This window comes from Salvelinus alpinus, chromosome 7 (genome assembly GCF_045679555.1).
Source record: "Salvelinus alpinus chromosome 7, SLU_Salpinus.1, whole genome shotgun sequence".
Classification (NCBI taxonomy): Eukaryota; Metazoa; Chordata; class Actinopteri; order Salmoniformes; family Salmonidae; genus Salvelinus; species Salvelinus alpinus.
In genome coordinates this window covers 60,357,774-60,374,289 of record NC_092092.1, presented here as the reverse complement: position 1 = coordinate 60,374,289, position 16,516 = coordinate 60,357,774, and the positions used below count along the sequence as shown (strand labels likewise).

The following is a 16,516-nucleotide window of genomic DNA, read 5'->3' as shown; positions in this document are numbered from 1 at the left end:
ACGTAAACTGCAACCCACCAGAGAAACGTAAACTGCAACTCACCAGAGAAAATAAGCTGTGTAACTCACCAGAGAAACATAAGCTGTGTAACTCACCAGAGAAACAGCTGCTGTGTAACTCACCAGAGAAACAGCTGCTGTGTAACTCACCAGAGAAACAGCTGCTGTGTAACTCACCAGAGAAACGTAAGCCGTGTAACTCACCAGAGAAACAGCTGCTGTGTAACCCACCAGAGAAACGTAAGCTGTGTAACTCACCAGAGAAAATAAGCTGTGTAACCCACCAGAGAAAATAAGCTGTGTAACTCACCAGAGAAAATAAGCTGTGTAACTCACCAGAGAAACAGCTGCTGTGTAACCCACCAGAGAAACGTAAGCTGTGTAACTCATCAGAGAAAATAAGCTGTGTAACCCACCAGAGAAACAGCTGCTGTGTAACTCACCAGAGAAACAGCTGCTGTGTAACTCACCAGAGAAACAGCTGCTGTGTAACCCACCAGAGAAACGTAAGCTGTGTAACTCACCAGAGAAAATAAGCTGTGTAACCCACCAGAGAAACGTAAGCTGTGTAACTCACTAGAGAAACGTAAGCTGTTTAACCCACCAGAGAAACGTAAACTGCAACCCACCAGAGAAACGTAAACTGCAACTCACCAGAGAAAATAAGCTGTGTAACTCACCAGAGAAACAGCTGCTGTGTAACTCACCAGAGAAACAGCTGCTGTGTAACTCACCAGAGAAACGTAAGCCGTGTAACTCACCAGAGAAACAGCTGCTGTGTATCCCACCAGAGAAACGTAAGCTGTGTAACTCACCAGAGAAAATAAGCTGTGTAACCCACCAGAGAAACGTAAGCTGTGTAACCCACCAGAGAAACGTAAACTGCAACCCACCAGAGAAACGTAAACTGCAACTCACCAGAGAAAATAAGCTGTGTAACTCACCAGAGAAAATAAGCTGTGTAACTCACCAGAGAAACAGCTGCTGTGTAACTCACCAGAGAAACAGCTGCTGTGTAACTCACCAGAGAAACATCTGCTGTGTAACTCACCAGAGAAACAGCTGCTGTGTAACTCACCAGAGAAACAGCTGCTGTGTAACTCACCAGAGAAACAGCTGCTGTGTAACTCACCAGAGAAACAGCTGCTGTGTAACTCACCAGAGAAACGTAAGCCGTGTAACTCACCAGAGAAACAGCTGCTGTGTAACTCACCAGAGAAACAGCTGCTGTGTAACTCACCAGAGAAACAGCTGCTGTGTAACTCACCAGAGAAACAGCTGCTGTGTAACTCACCAGAGAAACAGCTGCTGTGTAACTCACCAGAGAAACAGCTGCTGTGTAACTCACCAGAGAAACAGCTGCTGTGTAACTCACCAGAGAAACGTAAGCCGTGTAACTCACCAGAGAAACGTAAGCTGTTTAACCCACCAGAGAAACGTAAACTGCAACCCACCAGAGAAACGTAAACTGCAACTCACCAGAGAAAATAAGCTGTGTAACTCACCAGAGAAACAGCTGCTGTGTAACTCACCAGAGAAACAGCTGCTGTGTAACTCACCAGAGAAACGTAAGCCGTGTAACTCACCAGAGAAACAGCTGCTGTGTATCCCACCAGAGAAACGTAAGCTGTGTAACTCACCAGAGAAAATAAGCTGTGTAACCCACCAGAGAAACGTAAGCTGTGTAACCCACCAGAGAAACGTAAACTGCAACCCACCAGAGAAACGTAAACTGCAACTCACCAGAGAAAATAAGCTGTGTAACTCACCAGAGAAAATAAGCTGTGTAACTCACCAGAGAAACAGCTGCTGTGTAACTCACCAGAGAAACAGCTGCTGTGTAACTCACCAGAGAAACAGCTGCTGTGTAACTCACCAGAGAAACAGCTGCTGTGTAACTCACCAGAGAAACAGCTGCTGTGTAACTCACCAGAGAAACAGCTGCTGTGTAACTCACCAGAGAAACAGCTGCTGTGTAACTCACCAGAGAAACGTAAGCCGTGTAACTCACCAGAGAAACAGCTGCTGTGTAACTCACCAGAGAAACAGCTGCTGTGTAACTCACCAGAGAAACAGCTGCTGTGTAACTCACCAGAGAAACAGCTGCTGTGTAACTCACCAGAGAAACAGCTGCTGTGTAACTCACCAGAGAAACGTAAGCCGTGTAACTCACCAGAGAAACAGCTGCTGTGTAACCCACCAGAGAAACGTAAGCTTTGTAACTCACCAGAGAAAATAAGCTGTGTAACCCACCAGAGAAACGTAAGCTGTGTAACTCACCAGAGAAAATAAGCTTTGTAACCCACCAGAGAAAATAAGCTGTGTAACTCACCAGAGAAACATAAACTGTGTAACTCACCAGAGAAACATAAACTGCAACTCACCAGAGAAACGTAAACTGCAACTCACCAGAGAAAATAAGCTGTGTAACCCACCAGAGAAACGTAAGCTGTTTAACTCACCAGAGAAACGTAAGCTGTGTAACCCACCAGAGAAACGTAAACTGCAACTCACCAGAAAAACGTAAACTGCAACTCACCAGAAAAAATAAGCTGTGTAACCCACCAGAGAAACGTAAACTGTGTAACTCACCAGAGAAACGTAAGCTGTGTAACCCACCAGAGAAACATAAGCTGTGTAACTCACCAGAAAAACGTAAGCTGTGTAACCCACCAGAGAAACATAAACTGTGTAACTCACCAGAGAAACGTAAGCTGTGTAACCCACCAGAGAAACGTAAACTGCAACTCACCAGAAAAAATAAGCTGTGTAATTCACCAGAGAAACATAAAAACTAAAACTAAACCACATCTCCACCCACTGAACTCTTTCTGTAGGGACTTTACTAAAACTAAATTAAAAAAGGATAAAATAAATGTAAATAGGGGAAAGAGGCCACAGTCTCTCCACATGAATCATCAAAACTAGAGCACAGGCAGCCATCTTGGAAACCTAGAGCTACATAGTGAGTCAGGAACAGAGAGTAGTCCTCTGTATACTGTATGTGAACAGATTTAACGGAATATAACCTTCCATCCACACCTCGAGAACATAGAGTGGAATGGTATTCTTAAAAGTGCTCTGGGAATGAGGTTTGGGAATGTTTGGCCAGAGCTGCTGCCACAGGCGTACAGACGTCCACACAGGGCGAGGCCATGGTTGTCTTGTGACTCAGTGTCAGAGGCATGGAACCAATCAAGGTTCAGAGGACAACAGGAAGTGAGAGGTCGAGCGCTGACTCTGGAATTCCTGTTTTTCAGCTTCTGCTTTAGTCTTTGAATGATTCACCCCCTCTTCTCCCTTTCCTCCCCCCTCTCCCTCACCCCCTCTTCTCCCTTCCCTCCCCCTCTCCCTCACCCCCTCTTCTCCCTTTCCTCCCCCCTCTCCCTCACACCCTCTTCTCCCTTTCCTCCCCCCTCTCCCTCACCCCCTCTTCTCCCTTTCCTTCCCTCTGTTCCATCCTCCTCCCTCTCCCTCACCCCCTCTTCTCCCTTTCCTTCCCTCTGTTCCATCCTCCCCCCTCTCCCTCACATCCCTCTTTTCCAGCCCCACTCTCTTCTGCTCTCGGTCATCCTGTTCCCTTCCACTTCCTATCTCACTATTCCATTACTCTATTTCCATCTGTCGTTACTCTCCTCCTCTCCATCTGTCTACTCTAAACCTTCCCCTCTATCTCCCTCCAATCTCTGCCTTCCAAACCATCCATTCCCTCTTCCTTCCAATCTCTACCCTCCAATCCATCCATTCCCTCTCTCCCTCATTCTCTCATAGCACAGTGCTTCCCTGCTGATCTTGTTTAGTAATTGGAAGTCAGAAAGAGAGGGAGACCGCATTTCCTAGCCTTGGGTCAGATGAAATATGAAATCTCTCCTCTTCTCCTTCATTTCCTCCTCTAGCTGAATGACACAGTAAGGAGAGCCCCTTCACCACGTCCTAAGGAGAAGGATGAGGCTCAACAACACCAGGCTTTAGGAGAAATAATGCATTGTTACGTTACTTAGTCAATCTAGGTGAGCAGGCTCAAGACTGGATGTTAAAAATAGTATTATAACCATGATTTGAATTCTCCATTCAATATGGTAAGCTAACTCAATAAAGACAACAATTTTTGGATAAAACCTTCACCGCCACTGGTTATAACCTAGTCCTTGTAGACCTCAAATGTCATTGAACAAGTGATTTTTCAGAAACACCTGTGATATGGCTAATAGAGTTCTCACCAATACCCTGCCTTCTGCCCCCTGGTGCCCTCACCTCATTGGCTGAGTTCATTAGGTGCTTCCTGTTGAGCGTCATACTGAGTGTGTTGTTATGGCTCATCATGGGTGTCTTGACAAACATAAAGTCACTGTGGCTGGAGGTGGTGGAGTAGCAGGGTCTGTAGGTTCGTGTTCCTGGGGGGTCTTGAGCCCCTCCCACCACCTCCATGTAACGGATGGGTCCATCTGTGTTGAGCTGCAGGTGGAGGTCCTTGTTGGGCCTCTGATGGTAGGCCCTGCTGGGCCGGTAATGGCTGTAGCAGCAGCCTGTCCCTCCATGGTCGCTGCGGTGGCGGAGGCATCGGACCATGAGGATGAAGAAGGTGAGGAAGGACACGGCCGAGACGCAGGCCAGTGAGATGATGAGGTACAGGGTGATGTCAGACATCCCAGTCTGCCGCATCAACGACGTCTTCCGGTTGTCTATGGCGGCGTCGCTGGCGCCCTTCTCCTCCACGGTTACCGTAATGGCTACAGTGGTGGAGAGAATAGGTTCGCCGTTGTCCTGGACGACCACGATGATGTCATAGGCGGAGCCACCCTCCTCCTCGGCTAGTTTGCGAGTGGTGCGGAGCTCGCCGGTGTGGGGGGTGATGAGGAATAGAGCAGCGTGAGGCCCGGGGGCGATGGAGTAGAACAACCAGGCGTTATGACCGCTATCAGGATCCACCCCAACCAGTTTATTAATGAGATGCCCTGGCCCAGCCGACTGCGGTACACTGAGCTGCAGCCCCGTATCCTGGGGGAAGGGGGGGTACACGATGAGGGGCGCGTTGTCGTTAAGATCTACTACGAACACATGCACGGTGACGTTGGTGGTCCGGGGTGGCGCCCCGGCGTCTCGGGCCTGCACCTCAATGCGGAAGGCGTTGAGGGTTTCATGGTCCAGGGAGCGCATGCTGTAGATGTGGCCAGTCTCTGGGTTGATGTAGATATAGGAGGAGATGGGTGAGCCCTGGACCATGCTGGGCAGGATGGAAAAGGAGACGCGGGCATTGTCCCCTATGTCCGGGTCAGAGGCCATCACCATGGCGATGGGGGTGCTGGGGGCGTTGTTCTCGGGGACGTCCACTGAGTAGGAGGGCTGGGAGAACGATGGAGCGTTGTCATTCACATCTGACAGCTTGACCACGAAGGTCGTACGCGACGACAGGGGAGGGGATCCAGCGTCGGTCGCCATGATGACCACGGTGTAATCAGCCATGGTCTCTCTGTCCAGGTTGCCATCGGTGATGAGGTTGTAGTGCTCTCCAAAGGCGGAGTTGAGTTTGAAGGGCAGGCCAGACTGGACCTTTAATGTTACCTTGCCGTTCTTACCAGAGTCCAGGTCCCTTGCGCTGATGAGGGCGATAACTGTGCCCGATGCTGCGTCCTCCTGGATAGGACTGGTCAGTGACGTCAACATCACCTCCGGAGAGTTATCATTCACGTCAGTGACTTCAACTTTGATATTACAGGATGCTTCCATGGCGGGGGTTCCCCCATCCCTGGCCAGCACAGTGACGTAATACTCATTCGCTGTCTCATAATCCACGTGACCATTCACACGGACCTCACCGGTTTTCGAATCTACGCTGAATAGCTTGAGCACCCGGTCCGGCGTGTATTTACTAAACAGGAAGGAGATCTCCCCGTTCTGAGCATAATCCGCGTCGGTCGCGTTCAGTTTCGTTACTAAAGTGCCCTTTTCAACATTCTCCAACACGCTAACTTTTTTCATCGACTTGTCAAAGACGGGCGCGTTGTCATTGACGTCCAGAATTGTAATGAGTAGAAGAGTGGAGCCAGACTTCTCTGGCTGTCCCCCGTCTAGGGCAGTAAGCAACAGGCGAAACGAGGCCTGCGTCTCCCTATCCAAAGCCTTCTCTAAAACTAACTCCGGGAACTTACTCCCGTCACTTTTCGTTTCCACATTCAAAACAAAGCGGTCGTTGGCTGCGAGGTGATAAGTACGCAGAGAGTTGATACCCACATCTGGATCGTGCGCACTCTCCAGTCGGAACCGGGTGCCCGGCGCGGCCGCCTCTGATATCTCCAAGGAAATATTCTTAGTGGAAAACTGCGGCGCATTGTCATTCACATCCACAATATCCACAAGAACACGATGTATTGCTAAAGGGTCCTCGAGTACAATCTCAACATGTAGTGAACATGTTGCACTTAATTCGCACATGTGTTCCCTGTCAATTGTCTGTCTAATAATAAAATCCCCAGTCGCCTGGTTCACCTCGAAGTACTGCGCGTTAGTTTCCGAGACCACCCGCAATTTTCTCTTAATTATCATTTGAACGGTGAGACCCAAATCCTTAGCGATATTCCCGACCACAGCCCCCGGCCTGAGCTCCTCTGACACCGAGTAACTAAGCTGGGCGGTCGCGCTCATGAGGCACGCCAGGGAAAACCATAGCCTCAGCACGGGCCACCCTCCGCAGTGCTTCCTCTGTCTGGATTCCATTATGAGAGGGGTCCGGGGGATGGAAAAAGTTAAAAGTTCCTCTTTACCGTAACTAATCCATAGTTTCGTGAAAACGACGGTACCAGGCTGTTGGTAAACACTTGCGTTTCAGAAAAAGTGCGGTGGGAAGTTTATAAGTAATCATGACGCCCTAATTCTATATGTAAAATACAGAGGAAAGGTAAAACTGCATGAAGGCTCGGCTAAAACTCTCCACAGTCTGTCTCCTCTGCTCCGCTCCTCTTAGGGCGGGGACACAGACACAAAGACCCGTTTCCTATTGGCCGAGAACCCGGGACTTGCTCCCCATACAGAAAGAACTCTTTCACAAAGCCGAGAGGGAAAACTTTTTAGAGCCACTTCTTTTGCACTAACAACCAAGTTACCGACACGTTACAGGCTAAATCCATTATTGTTTTAAGCAAAACAACTCTGAATGCACAACAGAAAGGCAACGGGAAGCGTAAAAGCAAATGATTGAGTTTTTTTTTTAAAAGAAAGTGACTTATGATGCACAGACCGAAACAAACAAGGGTGGGTATGAACAACAAGAGTAAGTATGAACTTGTTGCTATGTTTTGTCAACGAAATTAACTTCTTCCATTGAATATAGGCAACGTTGAAAAGGAAGTGATGAACTGATGGTCAAATTGCAATAATAGATTTAGCCGCAAGGTGGCATGTTTCCAACGCGTTTCCATTTCAGAAGTGTTGATAACGCTTCAACCATACAACATTATGTAACCTAGACTCGTCTTGGCAAGGAGGCAGCAATGTCATTTATAACAAGTACAACGAGCATTGGCCTACTTACAACAGCTGTGTTGTAACAGGCCTACTACAACAGTTAATAAATGGCACTTATTTACATTTACATTTTAGTAATTTAGCAGACGCCTTTATCCAGAGCGATTTACAGTTAGATAACAAAAGTCACTTATCGTTTGATCCGGTGCAAATTAGTAGGCCTACTGTACTGACAAAATACTTTAATGAGAAATTACAGTGCTATGATATAGGCCTAAAGAAATCCATATCATTCACTGGTATGCTAAATGAGGTAATCAACGAAAGAGGGTTTAATAACTATTAACACAATTTGTGTGATGTAAATTCATATTTTGATAAATCATATAATTGTCTTCTTCATTTTCGTTATGAAGAAAATATTTTACATGAAAACACAAGCCTAAGCTTTTTATGTAGTTGATAAGTGTTTACAATTAATTATTTTTCTGAACTACTCTACAACCATATATGACCTGCAGGTTAAGATATCATCCCTTCTCATAGGCTACAACGTTGAGGTGAATGTGCATACCGGTAAGCATGAATTGACGCTAATACTATATAATATTAGGCCGACATTATTATATCATAAAGTGCACCCTGGACAATTAAACGTCACAATACAGGCTAATGTTCATCATAAACTCCCAGGGTGTGATGTCATAACTGATGGTGGATCTTCACTTACGGATTATGACATCATAGGCTACGTGAAAAATTAACTCTGAATTCTCATGATAGGACGTCATAAAGCACAAGAGTCAGGAATATTATTCGTCACAATGCTGTTGTTTACTGCTCACCTGCTGGCTCTCAAAGGTCCAGGCGCTGTCGGGTAAAGACGCGTCTAGGACGTTGATCATCTCCTTAAAGTCAGTGGTGCTGCTGGGCTTAACGAAGGTGAAATCACTGAACTCTGACATGGGAGAGAGACAGGACCTGAAGGACTGACTCTGAGACAACATGTCCCCTCCCAGGACCTCTACGTACTTAATAGGCCCGTCAGTGTTGAGCTGGATCTGCAGGTTTCTATTGGGGTTATTGTAGCCGTCCAAATCGTCCAGTCTCATGCAGCAACTACCGCTGCTCCTGCTGTTTCTAACGCACTTGACCGCTAAGACGAGAAAAGTCACCAGAGACAGCATGGACACCGAGACCAGAGAGAGGATCAAATACAGGGTGATTCTCCCGCTTTTCTTGCCGGGCTCTGGCGCTTTCTGCCGGAGGTTCAAGATGGGTTCTTGGAGCCCGTCCTCTACCAGTATGGCCACTGTGACCGTGGAAGACTGTACTGGTTCCCCGTCGTCCTTTATCTCTATAAGCAGCCTCTGAGAGGAGTCGTCCTGCTCGGACACAGCACGTTTAGTCCTCACCTCCCCTGTGTAAGTGTTGACACTAAACAGAGACGCGTCTGTGGCCTCCGCCAGTTTATACGAGATCCAGGCGTTATGACCCGAGTCTGCGTCTACGGCCGTTACCTTAGTAACCAGGTGGCCTGCTTTAGAAGAGCGGGGCATCTTCTGGTGAGAGAGCGAGCCCAGGGCAGCGGAGGGGTAAATAACAGCGGGGGCATTGTCGTTCTGGTCCAGGATAAAAACATGGACAGTGGTGTTGCTGCTCAGAGACGGAGAGCCGTGGTCCTTTGCCTGCACTAGAATCTGAAACACCTTCAGTGTCTCATAGTCAAACGAGTGCATGCTGTAGATGCTGCAGTTATCAGAGTTCATATACACATAGGAGGAGACAGACACGCCCTGCACTTTGGAGTCTAGGATGGAGTAGGAGATCTTGGCATTATCCCCGAAATCCAGGTCAGATGCGGAGACTGAGGAGAGCATGGAGCCTGGTAGTCCATTCTCTTTTAAATAGACATCATAGGAGGACTGAGTGAATTTAGGGGAGTTGTCGTTGACATCAATGATACTGACAGGTATAGTTTTCTTGGTAGTCAGGGGAGGGGAGCCCGAATCTGTGGCTGTTATCTCAATATTATACTCTGAGAAGCTCTCTCGGTCTAAAACACCACTGGTGACCAGTGCGTAATTATTAGAAAATGACGGTTTCAGTTTAAAAGGATAGTCTCGCGGGAGCTGTAACGTTACGTTACCGTTATTCCCGGAGTCTAGGTCTCGGGCACTGATCAAAGCCACTACTGTGCCACTGGGTGCGTCTTCGCGCACAGGGCTCGGTTTAGAGGTGAGGACGATTTCAGGAGAGTTGTCATTAACGTCTACGACTTCTACCTGCACACTACAATGTCCCTCCATTTTAGGGGTGCCTTTGTCTTTCGCGCTGATGTCAATTTCAAAATTTGCAGCACTCTCGAAATCTAATTCCCCCTTTAAAAATAATTTCCCGGTCACAGGATCAATCTCAAATACAGACAGCACGGAATCAGGTGTATGCACACCGAAAGAATACTCTACCTCCCCATTTTGGCCCTCGTCGATGTCTGTCGCTTTAGGTTGGAGTATTAAAGTACCCTTCGCGCTACTTTCACTTACATAAACTTTATACACAGTTTTTTCAAAAACGGGAATATTGTCATTATTATCAAGCACTGTAATTGTTATTTGTGCCGTTCCGGATCTTATGGGATTGCCCCCATCAAGCGCTGTCAATAATAGCTGATGGACAACTTTTTTCTCCCTGTCCAGAGGTTTAGCCAAAACCAGTTCTGGCACTTTTCTTCCACCAGTGATTTCTTTTAATTTTAAAGTGAAACATTCGTCTTTACTAAGAGTATATGATTTTAGAGAATTACTTCCAACATCTGGGTCTTGTGCGCTTTCTAATGGAAAACGTACACCAGCTGCAGTAGATTCAGCTATCTCTAATGTATGTTGTTTTGAAGGAAAACTAGGGGAGTTGTCATTCATATCTTGTATTTCTACCTCAACACGATATAGTTGTAACGGGTTCTCAATGACAACCTGCAGAGGTAGAACGCAGCTGGCGCTTTGTCCGCATAAAGTCTCTCTGTCTATTCTCTCGTTGACGATCAGCTCGCCCTTCCCCGCATCCACACTGAAATACTGCTTACCAGCCTCAGAAGCGACACGCAGTTTACGGTCAAAAATTTCAGATAGTCCCAACCCCAGATCTTTGGCTAGATTTCCTATCACAGAGCCCTGTTTCAGTTCCTCCGGGATGGTGTAGCGAGTCTGTCCGTCTATTGTACTCCACAAGAGAAAGAAATGATGCCACCAAAGAGCCAGCCATCTCCAGTCTCGGTATCCCATTCTCTTCGTCATTCCTGATCCGTTACAGCACAATTCCTAATTAAATACTGTCCAGAACAAAGAGTTTCATATCAAAACACATCTCCAGAATGTATATTCCATTTAGTATTTTTTTCATAAATGTTTTATCACGATATGGACGTTGTGTTTAGAGTATATAGTCTTTCCGTGTATGGAAGCGCATCCCTCTCGCTCCTCCAGCTCGGAGTATTGTAAGGGTTACGGTGCTGAGGCTGGGGGAGGGGGTAGATCTATTTGGACAGTTCTGCACACTATTGGTGCACAGCATGCATCTCTAACACCCAATGAGGGGCCAACAGTACAGACCTCTTAAAGCCACAGCAGTCACACTACCCACGCGCTCTAACTGACAGCACATAGAGAGAGTACCATTAGCCCGTGCAATATTATACTGTTCATATTGATGTACAACATCCTATGGGCAGCCAAGAGGTAAGCCTATGACTCAGAATGTGTAAAGGTGTAAACCAGGATGGAAAATTAAATATTATTTTGCTCACAGACTTCATCCAAAACAGTCATTCTAAAAAGAGCCCAGAGGAAGGAAACACTTTTTATACTACTAAGTTTATATAAACTATCAAATGAGCTGCAAACAATCATAAAAATAGCAGCAATTGTACAATTAAAAAATGTACAACAACTGTAAATGTATTTCTCTGTTAGCCTGCCATGAGCCCACAAATTCACACCGTTGATTCCGAGGGGGTGTCGCCGTCCACACTGGTGGTGCTGAAACCCGTCAGATACCAGAGCATCTTGATTATGTTAATCAGGGTCACATTAGAACTACCACCACGTTTAACACCCACAGAAACATTATCACTCAGAGTCACTGATGATTATGACCAGGGGATTCCTGTGCTTTTTCTAATCCTCCATTGGAGATGGCTGCCTACGTCAGCAGTTCAATTAAGAGTAACCAGCTGCTAATATTTTTTACATAATTATATTATGAAACACTGAAACCATGATTTCGATTCAGATTATTGTAAGGTTCAGTGGCAGAGTTTTTCACTGCACCTACTTCCTCTAATACATGACAAAATACTGAGCATAAACTATGCGCTAGCCACACAATATTCTTATTATATCTAAACAACCCCCCAAAACAACAAGCTATGATTTATGGAATGAAAGACACCAGTAGAGGTTATTTTGTTACGTATTCTTCTAATGGTGATTAATCACGTCACTAAACAGTCTACATTCGAACATCATGATAGACACAATCAACTACAGTTCATTGCTCACCTGCTGGCTCTCAAAGGTCCAGGCGCTGTCGGGTAAAGACGCGTCTAGGACGTTGATCATCGCATTAAAGTCAGTGGTGCTGCTGGGCTTAACGAAGGTGAAATCACTGAACTCTGACATGGGAGAGAGACAGGACCTGAAGGACTGACTCTGAGACAACATGTCCCCTCCCAGGACCTCTACGTACTTAATAGGCCCGTCAGTGTTGAGCTGGATCTGCAGGTTTCTATTGGGGTTATTGTAGCCGTCCAAATCGTCCAGTCTCATGCAGCAACTACCGCTGCTCCTGCTGTTTCTAACGCACTTGACCGCTAAGACGACAAAAGTCACCAGAGACAGCATGGACACCGAGGCCAGAGAGAGGATCAAATACAGGGTGATTCTCCCGCTTTTCTTGCCGGGCTCTGGCGCTTTCTGCCGGAGGTTCAAGATGGGTTCTTGGAGCCCGTCCTCTACCAGTATGGCCACTGTGACCGTGGAAGACTGTACCGGTTCCCCGTCGTCCTTTATCTCTATAAGCAGCCTCTGAGAGGAGTCGTCCTGCTCGGACACAGCGCGTTTAGTCCTCACCTCCCCTGTGTAAGTGTTGACACTAAACAGAGATGCGTCTGTGGCCTCCGCCAATTTATACGAGATCCAGGCGTTATGACCCGAGTCTGCGTCTACGGCAGTTACCTTAGTAACCAGGTGGCCTGCTTTAGCGGAGCGGGGCATCTTCTGGTGAGAGAGCGAGCCCAGGGCAGTGGAGGGGTAAATAACAGCAGGGGCGTTGTCGTTCTGGTCCAGGAGAAAAACATGGACAGTGGTGTTGCTGCTCAGAGACGGAGAGCCGTGGTCCTTTGCCTGCACTAGAATCTGAAACACCTTCAGTGTCTCATAGTCAAACGAGTGCATGCTGTAGATGCTGCCGTTATCAGAGTTCATATACACATAGGAGGAGACAGACACGCCCTGCACTTTGGAGTCTAGGATGGAGTAGGAGATCTTGGCATTATCCCCGAAATCCAGGTCAGATGCGGAGACTGAGGAGAGCATGGAGCCTGGTAGTCCATTCTCTTTTAAATAGACATCATAGGAGGACTGAGTGAATTTAGGGGAGTTGTCGTTGACATCAATGATACGGACAGGTATAGTTTTCTTGGTAGTAAGGGGAGGGGAGCCCGAATCAGTGGCTGTTATCTCAATGTTATACTCTGAGAAGCTCTCTCGGTCTAAAACACCACTGGTGACCAGTGCGTAATTATTAGAAAATGACGGTTTCAGTTTAAAAGGATAGTCTCGCGGGAGCTGTAACGTTACGTTACCGTTATTCCCGGAGTCTAGGTCTCGGGCACTGATCAAAGCCACTACTGTGCCACTGGGTGCGTCTTCGCGCAACGGACTCGGCTTGGAGGTAAAAATTATTTCAGGAGGGTTGTCGTTTAGGTCAACTACCTCCACCTGAACACTACATTGTCCTTCCATTTCCGGAGTGCCGTTATCTTTTGCACTGATATCAATTTCATATGTAGCAGCATTTTCAAAATCTAATTCTCCTTTCAAAAACATCTCCCCTGTGTCTGAATCAATGTCAAATATAGAAAGCACAGCATTGGGGGTGCGCTCACCAAATGAATACTTCACTTCCCCATTTTGAACATCGTCGATGTCAATCGCTTTAAGTTTGACCATAAAAGTACCCTTTGGACTATTTTCGTCTATGGAAACCTTGTACGATGCCTTTTCAAACACTGGGAAATTGTCGTTTACATCAAGCACTGTAATAGTTATCTGTGACGTCCCGGATCTGACAGGATTCCCCCCATCTAGTGCAGTTAATAGTAGCTGATGGACAGCTTGTTTCTCTCGATCTAAACGTTTTTCTAATACTAACTCTGGGGCTTTTCTTCCATTACTAAGGTCTTTTACCTTTAAACTAAAGCACTCGTCTTTACTAATAGTGTAATACTTGAGTGCGTTACTTCCCACATCTGGGTCCTCTGCGCTCTCCAAAGAAAATCGCCTGCCTACAACAACAGATTCTGCTATTTTCAACGTGAGTTCATTTGTTATAAAATTTGGTGAATTGTCATTTATGTCTCGTATTTCCACCTCAATTCGATGTAACTGTAACGGGTTCTCAATGACAACCTGCAGAGGTAAAACGCAGCTGGCGCGTTGTCCGCATACAGTCTCTCTATCTATTATTTCATTGACGATCAGCTCGCCCTTCCCCGCATCCACACTGAAATACTGCTTACCAGCCTCAGAAGCGACACGCAGTTTACGGTCAAATATCTCAGATAGTCCCAACCCCAGATCTTTGGCTAGATTTCCTATCACAGAGCCCTGTTTCAGTTCCTCCAGGATGGTGTAGCGAGTCTGTCCGTCTATTGTACTCCACAAGAGAAAGAAATGATGCCACCAAAGAGCCAGCCATCTCCAGTCTCGGTATCCCATTCCCTTTGTCATCCCTGATCTGTTATAACACAATTCCCACTTAAATACTGTACAGAACAAAGAGCTTCATATCAAAATACCTCTCCAGAAGACATATTTCATTTAGCATTATTTCGTTAATTTTGTATCACGATAAGGATGTGTTTAGAGGATGTTGTATCTCCGTGTGTATGACTTCGTCCCTCTCTCTTCTCCAGCTCAGAGTATTGTAAGGGTTACGGTGCTGAGGCTGGGGGGAGGGAGTAGATCTCTTTCAACGGTTCTGCACGCTATTGGTGCACAGCGTGCATCTCTAACACCCAATGAGAGGCTAAAATAAGACTTTTTAAAGCCAGAGCAGCCAGGAGCTGTCCAAGCGCTCTGACACAGCACACACACAGACAGACAGACAGACAGACAGACAGACAGACAGACAGACAGAGACAGAGACAGAGACAGAGACAGAGACAGAGACAGAGACAGAGACAGAGACAGAGACAGAGACAGAGACAGAGACAGAGACAGAGACAGAGACAGAGACAGAGACAGAGACAGAGACAGAGACAGAGACAGAGGCAGAGGCAGAGACAGAGGCAGAGGCAGAGGCAGAGGCAGAGGCAGAGAGACTGTATTTTCCATTGAACAATAATACACTGTCTATATTGATGTGAAAAATATCATGGACAGTCCAGAGGTAGGTTATTATTTAAGAATTCATAAATGTGTGAAGCAGCGTCGGAAATATAGTGCACCTTTGCGCACAGATACCAACACATTGGCATTCCAATAGAGCCCCTTGCTTGGAAGAAAATACATTTGATTAGATCTCTTATAGTTTACATAAAATAATAATTGAGTGGCAGAAAAAAATATATCAAAATATCTCTAAATTCGGTGACCCAGTTATTCATTATTTATCAACCGACCTTTGTTCTGAATCTAAAATAACAAGCATTGATTTGTGCAATGTTGAAACAAAACAGTGGTGCTGCTGGGCTTAACGAAGGTGAAATCACTGAACTCTGACATGGGAGAGAGACAGGACCTGAAGGACTGACTCTGAGACAACATGTCCCCTCCCAGGACCTCTACGTACTTAATAGGTCCGTCAGTGTTGAGCTGGATCTGCAGGTTTCTGTGTCACACAGGAGGACACAGACACGCCCTGCACTTTGGAGTCTAGGACGGAGTAGGAGATCTTGGCCCTATCCCCCAGGTCTGGATGAGCAACGGAGATTGAAAATAATATTTTCCCCGGTGTGTAATTGTCTTATACATACACTGGGTAGGAAGGCTGAGAATAGCGGTAGATTGTCATTCACATCTAACACATCAACAGTGATACTTTTCTTGCTGGATAGAGGGTTTTTTCCTGAATCACTAGCACTGATCTCTATACTGGGAGTGACGCTCACTGTCAAGAGGTGCGTTGGTTACCAGCATAATGCTTGGATACGGACGGGTTCAATTTGAATGGAGACGTTGGGGACACGCTCAACCTCACCTTCCCATTGTCTTGTGAATCTGGGTCTTTAGCGCTTGTCAAGGCTGTCCCCTTCCCGATAGTCGAATCCTCCGGAACAGTAGTACTTGGAGACGTCACAATGATCTCTGGGATGTTGTCATTGACGTCAGTTATTTTAAGATCAACACCACAATGCCCATCCATCTCTGGGTTGCCTTTGTCTTTAGCAATAACGTCAAATACATGGGAATACGTTTTTTCATGATCTAGTTCACCTTTTACTATAATTACCCCAGATAAATGGTACATTTCAAATAATGTTGCCACTGAGTCTGGCGTTTGATCGACAAAAACCTGCTCGATATCCCCACGTCGATATCCCCATTTCGTCCTTCATCTGGACCTGTCGCTTTTACGCGTAAAATCAGTGACGTGAGCAACATTTTCGTTAGCACTAGTCTCATAAAGCTGTCTCTCAAACAGTGGTGCGTTATCGTTAATATCAAGCACCCTAATACTAGTCTCAGAGGTTCCTGAATCCCCCCCCCCTCCCCCATCTACAGCGGTGAGAATCAGCTTGTGAACAGACTGCTTCTCCCAGTCAAAATGTTTT

The 16,516-nt window shown here is 46.4% G+C and overlaps 2 protein-coding genes across 28 annotated transcripts in view; both read right to left on the bottom strand.

The window, feature by feature from the left end:
• Positions 1-16,516, bottom strand: part of LOC139581382 (protocadherin gamma-C5-like) — a 230,400-nt gene that overhangs the window by 18,874 nt on the left and 195,010 nt on the right. The window contains exon 1 of one of the 27 annotated variants that reach the window (XM_071411075.1): positions 8,307-10,969. The exons of 24 other annotated variants lie outside the window; for them this stretch is intronic. In XM_071411075.1, coding sequence (XP_071267176.1) covers positions 8,307-10,757 — 2,451 coding nt within the window. In that variant the 5' untranslated portion in view covers positions 10,758-10,969. Of the gene's footprint in view, positions 1-4,254; positions 6,987-8,306; positions 10,970-16,516 lie in introns of those variants that run through there. 2 more of the 27 variants (XM_071411073.1, XM_071411074.1) reach the window with 2 other exon arrangements.
• On the bottom strand, positions 11,842-14,819 carry LOC139581386 (protocadherin gamma-C5-like). Its single transcript, XM_071411101.1, has one exon. The coding sequence runs from the start codon at positions 14,469-14,471 to the stop codon at positions 12,003-12,005; it is 2,469 nt and encodes an 822-aa protein (XP_071267202.1). The 5' UTR covers positions 14,472-14,819; the 3' UTR covers positions 11,842-12,002.

What these genes read in the sequence shown, in the direction of transcription:
- LOC139581386 (XM_071411101.1), bottom strand. Translation starts at nt 14,471, where the DNA reads ATGACAAAGGGAATGGGATACCGAGACTGGAGATGGCTGGCTCTTTGG.